At 40.2% G+C, this 19,660-nt stretch overlaps 2 protein-coding genes across 6 annotated transcripts in view; one reads left to right on the top strand and one right to left on the bottom strand.

The window, feature by feature from the left end:
* The window catches only part of ablim2 (actin binding LIM protein family, member 2), a 408,138-nt gene that overhangs the window by 251,888 nt on the left and 136,590 nt on the right, over positions 1 to 19,660 (bottom strand). The gene's annotated exons all lie outside the window — the stretch shown is intronic.
* LOC122559653 (importin subunit alpha-3-like) lies at positions 4,958 to 6,511 on the top strand. Its single transcript, XM_043713552.1, has one exon. It carries the CDS (start codon positions 4,958 to 4,960, stop codon positions 6,509 to 6,511), a length of 1,554 nt encoding a protein of 517 aa, XP_043569487.1.

The raw sequence follows: 19,660 nt of genomic DNA, 5'->3' as shown, positions 1-19,660 counted from the left end.
GATACTGGAGTAGGAACCAAGGGCTGCAGGGCCCCCTCTCCTATTGGCTGTGAAGGTCACTGCCTGCTGAACTAGCATGCTGCTTGCACCTTCCAGGGAGTGATGGGTGACCTGTGTGGGATCACTCAGTCGTGGTCCCACAAATGTATCAGAACAATGACTGATATCATCCGTGCAAGATCAAACCAAGGACATTTGGTTCCCCATTTAGTGTTCAGTCAGATTCAGGAACATGGCTGGGTTCACCTAAGTGGAAGGTGCCATCGATGGCATACACATGGCAGTGAGAGGGCAGTATCAGGATACTGTGGAAGGGGTCTCATTCCAATAATGAACAGATGATCACCGGTACCACTTCCTGGAGATGTGTGACCCCTACCCTGGAAGCTGCCATGACTCCCGGAGCACACTCATGTACCTGGTAAATTTGAGGGTCCCCTAGGTATCTTACAAAACTGGCTATTGAGGGAAAAGGCTACCCACTGTGATCATGGCTCATGCTACCATTGTGCAACCACCTGGCATGAGTAGTACAGGTACAATGTTGCTCTTGTCTTGATACGGCTGTGGTAGTGCAGACAACAGGGCTGCTGAAGATGCAGTTCTGCTGCATGGACAAGTCTCGGGGTCCCTTCAGAACCATCCAAATATGGTGTGCACCATTACATGGCTCGTTGTGCTCTGCACAGTCAGAACAGGAAATGAGGTGATGTGATGGATACTGAAGAACTGGGAAAACAGACGCAGCCTTCCAAGGGAGGATGAGAACATGGAGAAGGTGGAAGCTACCATTGTCTATGACAAAGATCAGTGGCAGAAGGGACTAAAAGACACAATGTAATTTACACTGATGCCAAAAGGACAGAGCTGAGTGCTACAGACAATTATGAACTGGAAAATACTCTTTTGTCATGGTGACAAAATCTGGTTTATATTATGGAGTGAACTTCAGCTCCTGCTGCTTTGATTTGTGTTCTCTTATGCATCCTGTCAATAAAAGCTCATGTTTGTACTTGTCCAGTTGTTTGCATGTATGTAACATTCCCCAAATGGGCAAAGATCAGCTGCAGATAGACAGTGGGTATTGGTAGAGCTGAGGGGTTCAGACAGGCAAAGTGTGTGGCATGGTGGTTGCAAGACAAATATAGTGAATGAGAAAATGAGACCATTAGACAAAGGAGAAGTAGGCCATTCTGCCCATTAACATCATTCTGCTATTGAATGAGATCATAGCTGATCTGTTAATAAACTCTACTGTTTATCTTTATCTCCTTAATCCGCTTGATGATTAGACCATAGGCACCGGAGCAGAATAGGCTACTCAGCCCACCAAGTATTTTCTGCCATTCAATAATAGTTACGTTTCACAACCCAGTTCTCCCATATTCTCCCTTCTCCCCATAACCCTTAATCCCTCCTAACCTGAAACAAGTGCAAGTCCAACTACTCCTCTCCTCATAAGAAAATCCCTTCATACCTAGGATCAAACTGGTAAACCTGTTTTTGATTTCTTTCCAATGTCGGACATCTTTTGTTAGAGAAACAGACCAAAACTGTTCACAGTATTTCAGCTATGACCTGATTAGTGCCTTATACAGTTTTAGCAAGACCTCCCTATTTTTATACTCCTCGCCCTTTTAAATTAAATCTAACATTCCTTTTGCCTTTCCTATTATCTGTTGAACCTGCATTTTATGATTCATCCAAAAGGATCCCCAAATCACTTTATGTGGCATTTTCTGCAGTATTTTCTACTTAAATAATATTCAGCTCTTCTATTCTTGCTGCCAGTGGATAACCTCATATTTTCCATATTATATTCCGTTCCATTGCCCAATTCCTTAATCTGTCTCTATCCCTCTGCAGATTTACTGTCATCCTCACTACTTACTTTCCAATCTTTTTTTTCTGCTATCCACAAACTTGGCCATAGTACATTCATTTCCATCATTATTCCTCATAAACAGTGGAAGAACATCTGTCAATTTCTTTTGGAGGTTGGCATTGTGAAGAAGGAGCAGTTAAAGGTCCACAGGATATGCTTAACAGCTTCTGACGTTTCGTGTTGCATGGCTGGTTCTTTATAGATTTGCTAATTTAGATACATACTCTCATATTATGAGGTTCTTCCACATAATTGTGGTCCCAGCACTGATCTGGGTAGAACTTCACTAGTTTCAGATTGCCATGCTGAAAATGTCCCTTTATTCTAACTCTCTATTAGTTCGCCAATCCTCGACTCATAGCATACTAATGTACTACCCCAACAGCATTAGATTAGATTCCCTATAGTATGGAAACAGGTTATTTGGCCCAACAAGTCCACATTGACCCTCCAAAGAGTAAACCATCGAGACCCATTCCCCTACCCTATGTTTACCCGACTAATACACCTAGCACTATGGGCAATTTAGCATGGCCAATTCACCTGACCTGCACATCTTTGGATTGTGGGAGGAAACCGGAGCACCCGGAGGAAACCCATGCAGACACGGGGAGAATGTGCAAACTCCACACAGACAGTCACCCGAGGCAGGAATCAAACCTGGATCCCCGTGAGGCAGCAGTGCTAACACTGAGCCACCATGCTGCCCCATGGTGCTCATGGCTGCTGTGCCATTCCATTGCTTGTGAAAGTCAATGACAGATTGCCAGTGCGTGTCCAGATACACAGTGGCCTTTCATAGATGGTGCAGGCACATGGGATGCCAGTCTTTTGGTGAATGTTGAGTTGTTCTAGGAATAGCACATGGTAACAAATGACCTGACAAGATATGAGAAAGAACATGCAAAGTCTCATAGTGAAAATCTCTCCAAAGATCTTTACACAATTCAGACTTAGCCAAAATAAAGAGTAAGGTTCAGCTCACCGACTGTTATGCACCTTTGTTAAATTACTGGTTAACCCCTCTCTAATATAACTTATCACCATCAGGATTACAGATTAGGGAAAGCTGAAGACTCCCTTCCAAAGAGGCTGATTGCCAGAGCTAAATCCAAAGGACTATAAAAATATTCTAACAAGGAGCAGTGTCATCAACAGCAACAAATTATACACTAGAATAGACGTCATTCTAGATTACAGTTGTAACACCTAGCTCAAGACCCGTGTATCACATATGCACCCATGTCTCTCTACTCCTGCCCATTTTTACAGAACAACTGACAAGTTTACCAATTCTACCTCCTTATACCTTTTAAGGACTGAATTTGCTCCTCTATCATCATGGCCTGGGCATCATCTGCTTCCTTAATAAAGACAGATGCAAGGAATTGCAAAGAAAACAAAACCTCAAGCATTCCATTGCAAATATGCTCTTTCTGCCCTTTGCACCACCTCTGTCAACATTTGGATAATTAAAGTTCCCTATAATAACTATAACATTTGCACCTCTAAGTCATTTGCAGATTTTTTTCCTGTATATTCTCCATACTAGTCAATGACCTACACGCTAAGAAGTGTAACTGCATCTTTTCGGTTCCTTAACTCTACCCAAATCAAGTCTGCCCCTGAATCCATGGGACATTCTCTTTCCCTGGCACTGAAATGCTTTCCTCAATCAATCATAAATCCCCTCATCCTCATCCTTTCCCAACTTTCTCGAATACCTTATCTCTGGGAATACTTAATACTCAGTCCAGGTCTTCCTTAAATCGGGTCTCTTATACCATATCATCATAATTCCAATGTGAATTCTCATCTGTAATTCACTAATTGTATTTACTATGATCATGAACTCTTACCATGATTTACAATGTTTTCATTTCTCCTTTTTTCCAACTTCACCTAGTAACTAAGCATTCTCTATTCTAGTACTATCTGTCTCTTCCAGTATCGTGTGCATTTGTATTCCTCTCTAATATTTTCTCATGGATCTCATGGGTAAATGATTTTAAACACTCACACAGTGCTAGCAAATGCTCCACAAGAAACTCCTTACTGCTTCTGTTCAGGTATAACCAATCTGACTCATAGTGGTATCATTATCCCCAGAGCCAGTCTCAATGTCCCAAGAAGCTAAAGCCTTTCCTACTGCAGTAACTTTCTAGCCACTCAGCTGTTTTATCCTCCTATTTCTATACTCATTTGAATGTGGCACTGGGAATAATCTAGAGATTACTACTTTTGATGTCTTGCTTGCAAACATTCTAACTAGCTCCCTAAATTTTGAAAGCACATCCCCTTTCCTACCTATACTGTTGGGACCAACATGGACCACGACCTCTGACTGATCACTATTCCTCTCAGAGATCAAAGTCCCATAGCTGCTCTATGATATCCTTGACCCTGGCATCGGTGGAGCAGCATACCAATCCTGGAGTGACATCAATGTCCACAAAACCGCCATAGAACATTGGAGCAAAGCCGCCTGCATCTGGCGTTCTTGGGAAAAAGAAGGAACTTATGCAGAAAGCAGAAAAACGGACAGGAACCCGGCCCTGTTCTGCCTTCAACAGCACCCGATGCGATAGGCTCTGGATTTCAAACAGGATAGCAGTCTGTTGCTCCGAGTCAATTACTAATCTGGGTTTTTATGTAAACAAGGTGTCAACCAGATGAGCTGGTTGGTTGTAGTTTTCTTCACTCAGATGTGTTGAAATATTAGTCCTGGAGTATTAACTAAATTTATTTACCAAAGCCTCATTTAAATATTGAAATTTGATTGGTTGGGAGGTTTGATTTGGATCCGGTCATAATACTGGTACGATGACACACTGAACTTAGTCACAGGTAATAACAGGGAGCTTGATGCATTAACAGGCACTGTTGTTTTTGCACTCTTCATAGCAATATGGTCTTAGAGAATTTGTAATTCAGATCTACTCCATTCACGAGTTATAATGAGAGGTCCACTTCTGAGTGTAAAGGTGTGGAAACATTGGATAAGAGATCTGCAATCATTGAATCTTTCATTTCCCTTTTAAACACGTCATTTTTTCCAAGAAGCAAATGGATATGGCTGATACCAATAAGTTGGATAATCAAAGGATAAAGAGCTTTAAGAAAAAAGGGCGGGATCTGGAGACTGTGAGACGACAACAAAATGAGATCGTTGTTGAACTAAGAAAAATCAAAAGGGATGAACACTACTTAAAACGAAGGAATGTCCTTGTGGGAAATGAAGAAACTGACCCTGATGGTGATATCAGAGTGCAAAACGTATCATTAGAAGAAATAGTAAAGAATGCAACTAGTGAAAACCAGGAAGTCCAGCTAGGAGGCGTGCAAGCTGTGAGAGAGTTAGTTTCTACTGATTATGCTCCTCCAATAGGTGATTTAATCAACTCTGGCATTTTTCCAATTCTTATGCACTGTCTACAACAGGATCATAATCATCAATTACAGTTCGAAGCAGTATGGGCTCTAGCAAACATTGCTTATGGTCCTTCAGAGCACACAGAGACTATGATTAAATCAAATGCTGTTCCACTCTTGTTAAGGCTGCTATATTGTCCTCACCAGGATGTGTGTGAACAAGCATTACTGGCTTTAGGCAACATCATAGCAGATGGGTCTAAATGTAGAGATTATGTCATTAGTCTAGGAATTATAAAGCCCCTACTTTCTTTTGTCAATGCTTCAGTCCCTATTACTTTCCTTCGCACTGTCACATGGGTCATTGTTAATCTCTGCCGTCAGAAAGACCCTCCCCTGACAAAGGCAACTGTTGAAGAGATTCTTCCAGCTCTATGTGTTCTTGTTCACCATAATGATATGCATGTCTTAATAGACACTGTTTTGGCCCTGTCCTACATAACAGATGCTGAAGACGAGCAAATCCAGATGGTTATAGATTCAGGAATAGTTCAGCGTTTGGTGCCTCTTTTTAGCCATCAAGAGGTTAATATTCAGACTGCAACATTACGAGCTGTAGGAAATATTGTAACTGGTACTGATGAACAAGCACAAGTAGTTTTGAATTGTGGAGCTCTCTCTCATTTCCCAGCATTACTAACTCACCCTAACATGAAAATCAACAAGGATGCTGTATGGTTTCTCTCCAATGTCACTGCTGGAAACCAGCAACAGGAACAGGCAGTGATTAATGCTAACCTTGTTCCTTTAATTGTAAATCTCATGGAAAATGGAGATTATGCTACTCAGAAAGAAACTGCTTGGGTTATAGCCAATCTAGCTAATTGTGGTAGGAAAGATCAGGTCGACTACTTGATTGAACAGAATGCAGTAGTTCCTTTCTGCAAGTTGCTAACACTGCTGGACCCTCAGATAATTATTGTGGTGCTGGATGGATTAAGTAATATCCTGAATACAGCAAATGATAAAACAGAACTGGTAGCAAATTCAATTGAAGAATGTGGAGCTTTGCAAATGATTGAACAACTACAACTGCACGAAAATGAGGAGATATATAAACTGGCATATGACATCCTTGATCAGTTGACATCAGAGGAAGGTGAAGATGCAACTCTTGAGACAGATAACATGGAAGATACAAAACTTGGCTTTAGCTCTTCCGCAAGCAGTCCAGAAAAACAAGTTCAAATCTGAAGAGGTATACTGTCCTAGTTATTGAAACGGAAGATTTGATCCATCTTTCACGCTTCCAATGTTACGTCAAATTGAAGAGCTGTTCTACAGACCGTGTTTGGCATTCCTGAAAAGTTCAAACTGGAGACATCTTCATTCAAGCCATGGTTGTTATCCACTTGTCAGGCAAAAAAAACATCTGACCACTGTTTGTCCTTCTGCATACAGTTAAATGTGAATGTATGCATGTTTGGTTTCCACTTACAAATCAACAAATAAAGTCGAGAAAACAGCAACACAAGTTCGTCTCTATTCATACTAAGTAGATGTTTGAGAATTTGGGCAGTTAAGTTTTGATGCTCATATTTTGTTGTGCAAAGTAAGAAACTCAGAGAAATATGGATTGAAATTTCAGTGGCAGATTCCCAACTTGTGTGTGAAAAAATATTCTATTCATTCTCCCGCTTGTTATCTAGTCATAATTCTGAGTTTATGTCCAGTGATGATGCTGTACTTAAAGTGATTAACTTCACAATGGCCACTAAAAGTCCATCTTGGCCTACATTATTTTATTTCTATTAATCCCTCAGCATCATCAAATGAGTTTCTTCTGTAGCTCATCCATCTGAGAAACAAGGGTCTGGAAGTTCTGCAAAGGTTTTCTGAAACTCGCAGCGTTAAATTTAGATGGGAGATTGCCAGGAGGGACCATGGGAATCAAAACAACTACACTCATAACTACTTTCAGACACATATGCATTTTTCTTAGCAGTGGTGGTGCAAATTCACTAGAATTGCATATGTTTTAATGAGATTACAGATATTTAAATATTTGGTGGAATAAACTCAAAAGGCTGAATGTTCCTATCGCTACGTTCTCTGAATACTCTGCCAAAGTTATGAGGGTAACCTTGTGAAATTTCAGGGGTAAGTATGTTAGATATGACTACTGCTCACATATCTGTGTTTCAGTGCAGACCTATTCGCTGTAAGTGGGGTGAGAAAATTAGCTCAATTATCGCAGCTTTAATTTTAATGCGAATAACAAAAATATGCACAAATAGGTACAGGTTTCCTTTATAAGTGCTGGCACCTACAATACTTTTTCTTGCTTATAGTATGAATAGTAATTACCAGGAATGTTGCATTTGTTATTCCTGTAATCCTCAATAATTCAATGTTCTCCAACCCATTTGAAATGGCCCCTCTGTGGCTTTGAGATGTCCCAAACCAAAATTAAATGTTTCGTAATAATGCTCATCACACTATTCTCTTGCTCTTTTTAACCTTAAAAATCACACACCAGGTTATAGTCAAACAGGTTTAATTGGAAGCACACTAGCTTTCGGAGCGTCACTCCTTCATCAGGTGACATTCCAAAAGCTAGGGCGCTTCCAATTAAACCTGTTGGACTATAACCTGGTGTTGCGTGATTTTTAACTTTGTATACCCCAATCCAACACCGGCATCTTCAAATCTTTTTAACCTCACGAATTTCGATTATAACTGATCACACCATAATTCCTATTATAATTTTTCTCCATTGTCGAGCTCATTAAGTCTGTCCAAACTTTCTTCCATTCTCACCTATCTGGTCATAGCCAGAGCACCTTTACCAACTGCAGGTCATTCTAGCCACCCCTCATTAGCTCAGTGATCCACATGGTCTTAGGATATGTCTTCTCCTCACCTATTTATTGCTTAATAGTGGATGGCACATGACTCCTCTACAAACTCTCAAAAACTCTGCACTAATTTTGTATCACTCAATTGCTGCTTGTTTGCTGACAACTTTCTGATGAGCAACAACTTCAGCAATAACTTGGATTTAGATAGCGTTTTTAACATAATTAAACATCTCATGGCAATTTACACAAATTTAATTAGATGAAGATTTATACTGAGTCGAAGTTGGAGATTTTAGACGACAAAAACCTTGGTCAAATAGGTACAACTTAAGTAGTGTTTTAAAGGAAGAGAAGGTACAGCAGTAAATAGGCAGAGAGTTTGGGAAAGGAATTCCTTAGCTTAGGGATTGGATGGCTGAAGACATGGCTGTCAATTCTGGGGCAAAGAAAGTTGTTCAGATTGTAAAGAATGGCGAAGAACATAATAAGAGAAAAACAAGGAGAGTATGAAATAAAGCTAGCCAGAAACAGTTACAAGTAGAAGAGCAAATAGGGATGGACCTACTTGCTGGACCAGCCTATGAAACCCACATCTCCTGAATAACTAAAAATTGTTCTAAAAAGGAAAATCAGTTTATTATTTGAATGAAGAAAGACTGCAGAACTCCGTACAGGTGGATCTGAGTGTCTTGGTACATGATTCACATAAGGTTAATATGCAGGTACAGGTAAATTAATTAGGAATGCAAATAGAATGTCAGTCTTTATTGCAAGAGGAATTGAAATTAAGTAGCAAAGCATTGCCGCAAATGTACAAGACCTTAGTTAGGTTGCATCTGGGGTATGGTATATAAGGCCTTAATTAGGTTGTATCTGGAGTATGGCATATAGTTTGGTGTCATCATTTATGAAAGGACATGTATCATTGAAAGCCATTCACGGATTTCTGGGGTGAAGGAACTACCTTATAAGGGAAGCAATGAACAGATTGGACCAATATCTACTGAAGATTACAAAACTTTCTTATAGAAATATGCAAGATCCTGAGGGGACTAGACAGGATGAATGCTCAGGAGATAGTTCCACTTGTCGGTGTTGAGAGGTAGGGAACAGAGGGGTTAAAAATGGGTCTTCCATTTAAAACTGAGATGGGGAGAATTCATTTCTCTGAGATGGTCATTATTCTCTGTCATTCTGTCCCTATAGGTTATTCAAGGTTGGGTCATAGAATATATTCAAGGCTGAATTAGGTACATTTTTGATCAAAAGAATGACCTGTCCTTGTACCTTACTCTTAAGGACTATGATATTTGAATTCCTGACGCTGATGGCTAAACCAAACTGTTTATAGGTGTGAGGGACTCTGTCCATTTCCTCCACAAGGCGTTTATCAGTGTGGAGTACCATGCAAGTTGGAATACAGGCAGAAGTTTGGATGAGCTTGAACTAATGGAGTTGGGGCAATGGGAGGGCAGTTAAGGGAAGTATTGAAATATCCACGTCTGGAGGTACAGTATACATAATACAAGTTTGTGCAGTAGATAGACTGAAATAGGAGGCATCACTAAGAAGCAGATCGACAGTTTTTTCAGAATGGGGGATATGAAGGCCAGAGTTCAGCTCTTCGTCAAATAGAATGCCAAGAATTTCTAGAATCAGGTTCAGCTTCATATGGAAGTAGTGGCTAGAGAATGAAAATGAATGTAAGCTGGAAACAATAGTGTCAACTGTTTCAGTGATCCATCGGATGAAAATTTGTATAATTCAGCACTGGATGTTGGACTAGCTGTTTGACACCAGAAAGACATTGGTTCAAAAGAGATAGCTCTACACAAACTTTCATATGGCTGACCACACTAGCCTCATCCAACACTTTTCTTCCATAGTTCAAGTGAATGGGACAGCTCGTCGTCTTCTTATTTTTCATTTATTTAGACATAGCCAGAGGACCTCTTGTAACTTTTTCTCTTCCCATTCTCTCATTGCTAGTTCTGCAGGTCTGCAGGATCTCACCATGATCCACTCCTGTTTCACACACTGAGACCGCAGATGCTAGAGATCAGAGTTGAGAGTGTGTTGCTGGAAAAGCACAGCAGGTCAGGCAACATTTGAGGAGTAAGAGAATCAACATTTCAGGCATAAGCCCTTCATCAGGATTTTCCAGCACCACGCTCTCTACTACTGTTTCACATATGCATGATATCCATTGATGAAAGGTAGTGAGGTAGAACTCAATACTATCACTGTATACATGAAATCTGACATTGGGTTTTTAAACTATAGTTACCAAGAGTTCCCTTGTGCAGCGGGTTATAATCTGAATTCAATGGAATTATGTAAATGGTTGGATAGGAAACAGTTGCAAACAACAGAGATAGAGCATGGGAATGAGAGTAAATTGGATTGATCTTGGAAAGAATCAGCCCAATCATGATAAGCTGAATGGCCTTTAATTTTTCTGGTCCTTCTATAACTCTCAAGTGATATGCCAATGGTAGTAAAGTATCAGAAAGGCTTCTTGAATTTGTACTAAGTCTGTTAATACAACCCAAAAATCAATCAATTTTGCAATTATTAGTCTTGTTTACAAATAGCCTCGCCCTCCCCTATCTTAGTAATTTCCCTCAGCCTCCAAGATCCCTTTGTTTTCTCATTCTGATCTCTTGCACATCCCTGATTTTTACCACTCCCTTACAGCCTTCTTGTCCTTTCAGCTGTTTTGGGCCTAAGTTCTGAAATTCATTTCCTCTCTCACTGTCTCCTCCCTTAAGTCAATTCTTAAAGCCAATTAACACTTCTGTCTGAAAATTTAATTTGGTAGCCTGTTGTCAGTTTTTTTTTCCCCTAATACTCACTTGAAGTGCCGTGAGTACAGTTTATTGCGCTAAAAAGAATATAAATACAGATTTTCTTACTGATGAACCTACTAAAGATTGTGGTATAGTAGAGGAGAGCAAGGTAGAGGAGAGCAGGGGTGGAATGTGGTCACACTGGCTCAGCATTACGAGATGTCTCACTGTTTTAGATTGAACATAGCAAAAAAACCTCCAGTTGATGACTACTTACCTCACTTAGCTGATGAATTAGTACTTCTCTATATCATCCATGATTGGGAACATTACCAGAACTACTACTTTTTATTTCAGATTCCCAGAATCCACCGTATATTGCTTTTGAAAAACCAGAGTAAATCTATTTCTCGTAATTTTGTAGAAGGTAAAAGGTAAAGTTGCCATTGTTCTACAAGACCATAGGGTTGCTCTTCCATTACAGTGTGAAACAACTAGTAGTGTTTTAATCTGAGGGTCATCACATCTGAGGTGACAGGTTGAGAAGGAGAGCTCTTCATGGTAACCTCAACCGATGTGGTGATTGATTCCTCGCTGTTGACATTACTCTGCTGTCCATTACATACCTGCTATCCAGCCAACTGAGAACTCTGGGATAGATCAGGAATGTGATTGAATACTACCCACTTGCCTGATTGTTGTAGCTCCCAACAACACTCTAGATGCTCAAAACCATCCAGAACAAAGCAGCCTACTTGATTTTAACTCTATTTACCACCTTTAACATTCACTCCGTTCACCACCAACACATGGTAGTACCCCATTTACAAGATGCACTGCAGGAATTCACCAAGATTCTTCCAACAATAATTTCCAAATCACAACATCTACTAAATAGAAGGACAAAAGCAGCAGAAACAAGTCAACGCTATCACCTGCAAGCTCCCCTCCAAGTCTCACACTCCTGACTTGAAACTACAACACAATTCTTCACAGTCACTGGTCAAAATCCAGAGAGTTTCTATGGGTACCCCCATGCTCCAAGGACTTCAGTAGTTCAAGGCGGCAATTCAGTACCAACTTCTCTAGAGCAATTCAGATGGTCAAGTGCTGGTCTAGCCAACAATACCCACATCCCACGAACAAACTTTGAAAAAAGAAATTACACAGTATATTTTGTTCTCATGAACATGCCTGTCACAGATGCATCTATCCATGGCAATGACAGGAGCAGTAAACACCAATTGTTAAGGAGGTAAAGCCATGTCTTAGCAAAGAGAACATCATTTGTTTTGCATGGCACTCTCACTCTGTTAAATGGGAGAGATTAAGGATCGATCCAGTAACTCAAAACTGGGTATCTTTGAGACATTATGGAGTAGCATCGGCATCAGCACCAGCACAATTGAATTCCATCAATATCTGCAACCTCATAGTTTAGGGTACGTGCCAATCTGCCTTACCACCCAGACATGGAACCAACCATAACCCTAATGAACTCTAGCCAGCTACAAGCCCATTCAAGGCACTCTGATATTGCTACCTTTCCCATTCTCAAATCCAACCTGCTGGGTGTTTATTGTATGCAGTTCACTGGCAGCTTTTTTATAAGTAAAATAAAAGTACAAATTTTGCTCACCCTCTTTTGGAAGCATGAATGGACAGGTGGAGTGACTGCTAAACTCATGCCCATTTTGAGTATAAGTCAAATATTTCAGTATTGTAACTTGACAAACAACAAGAAACAAAATTACCTATCAGTGCCAGGAAAGGCACACCTGCCAAAATAACTACAGCTGCTAGAGACTAGTTAGGAGTTACTAACAGTCATCAATACTGTCTATCCTCAGCCAGTTGAACCTTGGAAGACACAATATCATGTGCATCTCAGAATACACACTGCACCATGTCTGCAAGCCAGGCAATCTCTTAATGAAAGGGACAACAATAAAACTTGCATCAATTAGGATTACAAAAAAACAGAAAAATTCCTCTACAACCTGCTTAGGGAATCTTAAGCCAGTCCAGAAGACCTACTCACTCCTAGTTAACATGACCAGTTACATTTTATTTGGACTGGCAAATCTTCACACCATCAAGGAGGTAGATTTTGCACCAGTTCATTTCACATGCACATTACCACACGGTTAAGGATGGAGGCAATTGTGTCCAGTTGCTCAATGTTCAAAATGACTGGTTTTAAATCTGGACATTAAACTTGATTTATGACACTCTCAATGTCCAAGTCTTCTGTGTCTGATTCTCCAATCAGACAAGGGTGCAATGTTGGAACCTAGCTTGACAAAAGATGTCCAAATCTTTAGAGTTTATATAAATGAATCAACATATTGAGGCATCAAGCTGCCACAAGTTAAAATTACCTCCGTCTAATAATAATCTGCACAATACATACTACATATCAAGAACACATGAAGTGGAAACTTCTTCCTTGAAGGAGGTCCCACCTTCCATCCACTGTAGTTTTGGCAGAAGCACTGCAGAAACTCTTCCTGCACATGTAGACATAACCTGTTGCGAGTCTTTAAATAAGAGAAGAGTCCAGAGAAACCAGGCACTAATCAAAAATGTAAGACTAAAAAAAAAAGCTCAAAGATGTTCAAAATAAAGGGATGTCACAAACTAAATATGGAAAGACTGTTTCCGCTCCTCTGAGAGCCAATAAACAGAATGGCACCAATGTAAGATTACCAAGAAAAATCAATGGAGGAATTTGGAGAATTTGTTTTTATATGAAAAACATTTTAGAGTACAGAGCATTGCACCAATTGGGCATAAAACTAAAACAGACTTTGAGAAATGGATAAAGTTTTGTAAAGGAAAAACTTAAAAGGGCATGGGAAAATAATAGGAGAATTGAATTAAGCAGATAATTCTAAGAGAATGTAGTTAAGTTTTTTTCCTATGCTGTAAAATTATATGGATCTGAAATTACAATCCAGCTTTATGCAAGTGCAGTCAATCTCCAAACAGAAAACTAGAAAGTGGGATTAACCACAATGTTGCTCGAATTCCACTTTTATGAGAAGTTGTGTTTGGGGAAGTGGCTAAGTTGTCTACCCATTCTCTTTTCAAAAAGCACGTCAGACAAATTTCCCAGGCTACCTCGGGATTTCAGTCCATACACCAAAGATTGGAAACTGGCAAGAGTTTAGAGGTGGACCCAGGATTGGCTTGAAGATCGCTAGAGCAAGATATTTTCAACACAATCGGGCCTAACCTATTTCCTACTAAATTCTTCCTTAGCCACCTCTGGAATAATGCCACCTCAGCTGACATTACCAGATTCGGCCTGACTTTCTCTGTTCAGGCTAATATAGAATTAATATTATCCCTCTTGTGCCAGATAAACAGCCAGAGAAGAATGGTATTCTATCATTCAATTCTTACACTTGAACTCTCTAATTCCCAGAATCTTAAGTTAGTGAAACTACGTCACTTTGTTCCCAGTGGTATGGCAATCTACAATCTACATATTTTTAAAATCTAATTTTAGTGCCTCCTAATTAATTTCTTCTGTACTGTTTGTAACTTGCTAGTGTAAGTATATGACTTGGGCCTTCACCTTGGTCCCTTAAATCTTCAAAACTCTCAATGAGGCAATCTAAAGTGGCACATGCCAACTCATCTCTCAGCATGTGGGGGGCATGGAGTTGAAATATAATAACAAGTTGTTGCCAATATTTAAGTACAGTCTTTGCAGTAAATTAAGTAGAAAAGGGAGAGATATCCGAAGCAGATAACAAATATGATAATGAAATAGAAAATTGGGGAAAAACAAATTATGACGCTATCAGACAGGAGTTGGGAAGTACAGACTGGGAGCAATTGTTCCACAGAAAGGGCACAGCAGATATATGGAGATTATTTAAGGAGCAGTTGTTGCGAGTGATGCACAAATTTGTTCCTCTGAAACAAGAAAGAAGGAGTAAGATTAAGGAACCTTGGATGACAAGAACAGAGGAACTTCTCGTCAAAAGGAAGGAGGCAGCTTATGTAAGGTGGAGGCAGCAAGGATCTAGCACAGCTTTAGAGGATTACAGGCTTGCTAGAAAGGAACTCAGAAATGGACTGTGGAGAGCCAGGAGGGGGCATGAAAAAGGCTTGGCAGGAAGGATTAGGGCGAACCCAAAGGCATTTTACTCATATATGGGGAAAAAGAGAATGATCAGGGAGAAGGTAGGGCTGATCAGGGATAGCAGAAGGAACTTGTGCGTGGAGTCTGAGCAGATAGGTGAAGCCCTAAATGAGTTTTTTGCTTCGGTTTTCACAAGTAAAGGGAACTTGTTGTAAATGAAAACTTTGAGGAGCTGGGATACAGTCTTAACCGGATCAAGATTGATGAAGTTGATGTGCTGGAAATTTTGGAAAATATTAAGATTGATAAGTCCTCAGGGCCAGACCAGATTTATCCTAGGCTGCTCCTGGATGCAAGAAAGGAGGTTGCTAAGCCGCTGGTGAGGATATTTGCCTCCTTACTCTTCACGGGAGTCGTACCGGAGGATTGGAAGAAGGTGAATGTTGTTCCTCTTTTCAAGAAGGGTAATAGGGAAATCCTTGGCAATTACAGACCAGTCCATCTTACATCTGTGGTCAGCAAAGTTTTGGAAAGAATTCTGAGGGATAGGAATTATGACTATTTGGCAAAGTATAGTGTGATTAAAGGCAGTCAGCATGGCTATGTGAGGGGCAGGTCATGCCTCACAAATCTTATTGAGTTCTTTGAGGAGGTGACGAGACAGGTCAACGAAGGTCGAGCAGTGGATATGGTGTATATGGACTTTAGCAAGGCATTTGATAAGGTTCGCCATGGTAGGCTCATTCATAAAGTCAGGAAGTATGGGATACAGGGAGATTTGGCTATCTGGATTCAGAATTGGTTGGCTGACAGAAGGCAGAGAGTGGTTGTAGATAAAGCATTCTGCCTGGAGGTCAGTGTTGAGTGGAGTCCCGCAGGGCTCTGTTCTTGGTCTTCCGCTCTTTATAGTTTTTATAAGTGACTTGGATGAGGAGGTTGAGGGGTGGGTTAGTAAATTTGCAGATGACACAAAGGTTGGAGGCGTCGTCGATATTATAGAGGGCTACTGCAGGCTGCAGCATGACACAGACGGGATGCAGAGCTGGGCTGAGAAATGGCAGATGGAGTTCAACCTGGATAGATGTAAAGTGATGCATTTTGGAAGGTCGAACTTGAATGCTGATTATAGGATTAAAGACAGGATTCGTGGCACCATGGAGGAACAGAGAGATCTGGGTGTGCAAGTATATAGATCCCTCAAAGTTGCCACCCAAGTGGATAGGGTTATTAAGAAAACATAAGGTGTTTTGGTTTCATTAACAGGGCAATCGAGGTTTTGCTGCAGCTCTACAAGTCCCTGGTGAGACCACACTTAGAATATTGTGTCCAGTTCTAGTCGCCCGACTATAGGAAAAATACAGAAGCTTTGGAGAGGGGTGCAAAGAATGTTTACGGATGCTGCCTGGACTGGAGGGCCTGCCTTATGAAGAAAGGGTGAATAAGCTCGGACTTTTATCTCTGGAGAGGAGGAGGAAGAGAGGAGACCTGATCGAGGTATACAAAATAATGAGTGGCATAGATAGAGTCAATAGCCAGAGACTTTTGCCCAGGGCAGGATTGACTGGTACAAGGAGTTATAGTTTGAAGATATTAGGAGGAAGATATAAAGGAGACGGTCAGAGGAAGGTTCTTTACACAGAGTTGTGAATGCATGGAATGCGTTGCCAGCTGTGGTGGTGGAAGCAGAGTCATTGGGGATATTTAAGCAACTGCTGGACATGCACATGAATAACAGTGAGTTGAGGGGCGCGTAGGATAAGTTACTATATTATACATTAAGATTAAACCTCAGCACAACATCGTGAGCCAAAGGGCCTGTTCTGTCTGTACTTTTCTACGTTCTATGTTTTTCAAATACATAACTGTTCAGGCAGCATCTAGTGGAGAAGTAATGGAGTTAATGTTTTGGGTCGATAATCTTGTACGAGAAGCTGCCTGACCTGCTGAGAATTTCCAGAATTTCCTTGTTATTTCAGTTTCTCAGCACCCACTTTTTTTTGCTTTTGAAAAAATATGGGGCTGAAATCAGCCAAGTGTCAGTTTTAGTGACTTTCTTGGAGAGTTGCTCTCCATGAGCCCCATTGAGTCTTCTGATGCTAATCTCTGAAATTCAACTCGTCAGCTGTATTATTATGGCACTCTGCTTGTCCTAACTTTCCTCTTGCCCCAGAAATGGTTTTCACCAGTGGCTGGACCTCATGAAATTACTGGTGCCGCTTTTAAAGCCCAGGCACAACTGACAAGTATCTCATGAATACTGGTGCTTATAGGAAGTATCCAGAGCCAGGAACAACATTTCACCTCTGACCTGATTTCAGACTTCTTCTACTGATGATCACTATGAGAAAGCAACCTCTTACATTTTCTTCAGACCATCACTACGACAAACACAAAAATTTGTATAAAAATCATGATAAGAAAAATGACTAACATGACCATGCAGAGTTTGGAGCTCTCAGCTTTGTGTACATTGTTACAACATTTCAGGAGCTAGAACGTTGCTTAGCAACCACAAAAAACACAAGCAAAATAAATTCTAAACAGTGAATCAAATGAGACAAATAACTAGCAGAAGATTATAGATTTGTTATCAATGTTTGATGATAATTAGACATGACCTATTATTGACTATTAATTATATTTATTCATTTTTCAGTGACATATCTATGCTTTGATATAAAATCTGACATATTTATGATGTAAACTGTCTTAATTCTTAATGTGACATAAACAAGAATGGTAAAACACCAAAATCAATGATACACAAAAGAAAAAATGACCTTGAGTAACACTCCAAAATATTCCCTTGCATTACCAGCTGATTTGTGATATTTACTTTTATATACCACGAACATGCAATAGGATATCTATAAACATTTGTGCGAAGTCTGGGTAAATTTTCATGAATTTATATTTTTCCTGAATTAAAATTAACTGTATATACAGATGCAATATCATTAAAGCAAATGCATATTGTGTTAAACATTGGTGCAAATCTAAGATTTCAAGACCATATTGTAACAATTAAAAGATTGTAGTTGTGTTGTTCTGGCAGCCTTCAACATTATAATTTGCACATGTCCAATGGAAACTAGGCTAGGACCAGGAATAGGGGAAAAGATTTGGTTAGTATTTCTGTGCCTGCGGTCTTCTTCAGGGTTTAGTGAATGATAGACAGGTACATCCAGCAAGACCACTTCTACCATTTGGCTGTTGTCCTGCATAGGCCCGAGGAGGACGCAGGTATGCTCATTAATTTTATGTTTGTTCAAACAACCTGAAAGCATGTCAGGCTTTGACTAAACAGAATTCTATGTGATATTCAATCTGACTCTTCCCGATTCTGTCCCACATGAACCCTTCAACCTTTATAGCCCTGGGTACATATACATTGTTTATGTTTCATTCTTGTTGAACAAACAGAAATTGTCCATCATAGATCTTCCTCAAACCTATACACATGAATGCATTTATACTCTCTACACTCTTCCTATGCCTCATACAGACTTTATGGTGTACAAGGTTCCTCGCCAGTCATTTCTGCTGATGTAACACTTAGGGTGCTCAAAGTTCAAATATAGCTAACAGTACTAACTTATAAGATGTTGTTTTATTGCTGTTATTACCCCTTTATATATAAAAAAACTCATTTAATTCTAAATATAGTTCCCAGCTTTCGCTCATGGCCTAGCCCAAAGTAGCCAATTTTAGTGATATTGTCTTTTAATCTCCACCATCCTGGCCATCCAGCTCGTGGTTGGAAAGGTAGCGAATCAGACCATTTGTACCAATGGGAGCTCAATTCAGGCCCTTGCTTGATTACTTTACCCTATACTCATTAAAGTACAATTTTGATTACTAAATGCCTTTTTAAAGTTATCCACTATATGTAATCAATATATTAGAATCATTAATATTTAAGTTTTGGGCAGCTGTTAAACATAAAGCCAACATGCAGCTCTGCCTGATGTTAAATACCAGGAGCACTCTCAGTGTTTGAATTTCTTTTTCCATTTTGTTGTTCTGCTGGGCCATTTTAACCAGATTTGTTTTTCCTGAGGTACTGGCCCAGTTTAGGATTGATCGGAGTTTTAGGTAACTGTGGAGTAGAAGGGTTCCAGGTAGTAACGTCACAAAGGTATCTCTAACAGCCCCCTTACCAACTTACTCTAGTGTGCTCATGTGGACTTTAGTTAAGGTTAGATATTCCCAGATTTGTTCCTACCCCCCAAATGCTATAAAATTGTACAACCTTCCTTGTCTCCACAAACATCTGTAAGATTACTAGCAGAGATGCTGGATGAGTGTAGCTCAATACATATGCTAAGTTGTACCATTCAACCGTTTTTATGGGGCTTTAATAATTAGAAACTGACCCTGTTCCTTTTTAGGAGAAAGTGCTGGAGATCAGAGCTTAAAAATGTGTTGCTGGAAAAGCGCAGCAGGTCAGGCAGCATCAAAGGAACAGGAGAATCGACGTTTCGGGCATAAGCCCTTCTTCAGGAATGAGGAGGGTGTGCCAAGCAGGCTAAGATAAAAGGTAGGAGAAGGGACTTGAGGAGGGGCGTTGGGAATACGATAGGTGGAAGGAGGTTAAGGTAAGGGTGATAGGCTGGAGAGGAGGTGGGGGCGGAGAGGTCGGGAAGATGATTGCAGG

The sequence above is a fragment of the Chiloscyllium plagiosum genome, chromosome 1 (assembly GCF_004010195.1).
Source record: "Chiloscyllium plagiosum isolate BGI_BamShark_2017 chromosome 1, ASM401019v2, whole genome shotgun sequence".
In the NCBI taxonomy this organism is placed as follows: domain Eukaryota; kingdom Metazoa; phylum Chordata; class Chondrichthyes; order Orectolobiformes; family Hemiscylliidae; genus Chiloscyllium; species Chiloscyllium plagiosum.
Note: the sequence above shows the minus strand (reverse complement) of the source record. Positions and strands in the feature narration are given on the sequence as shown.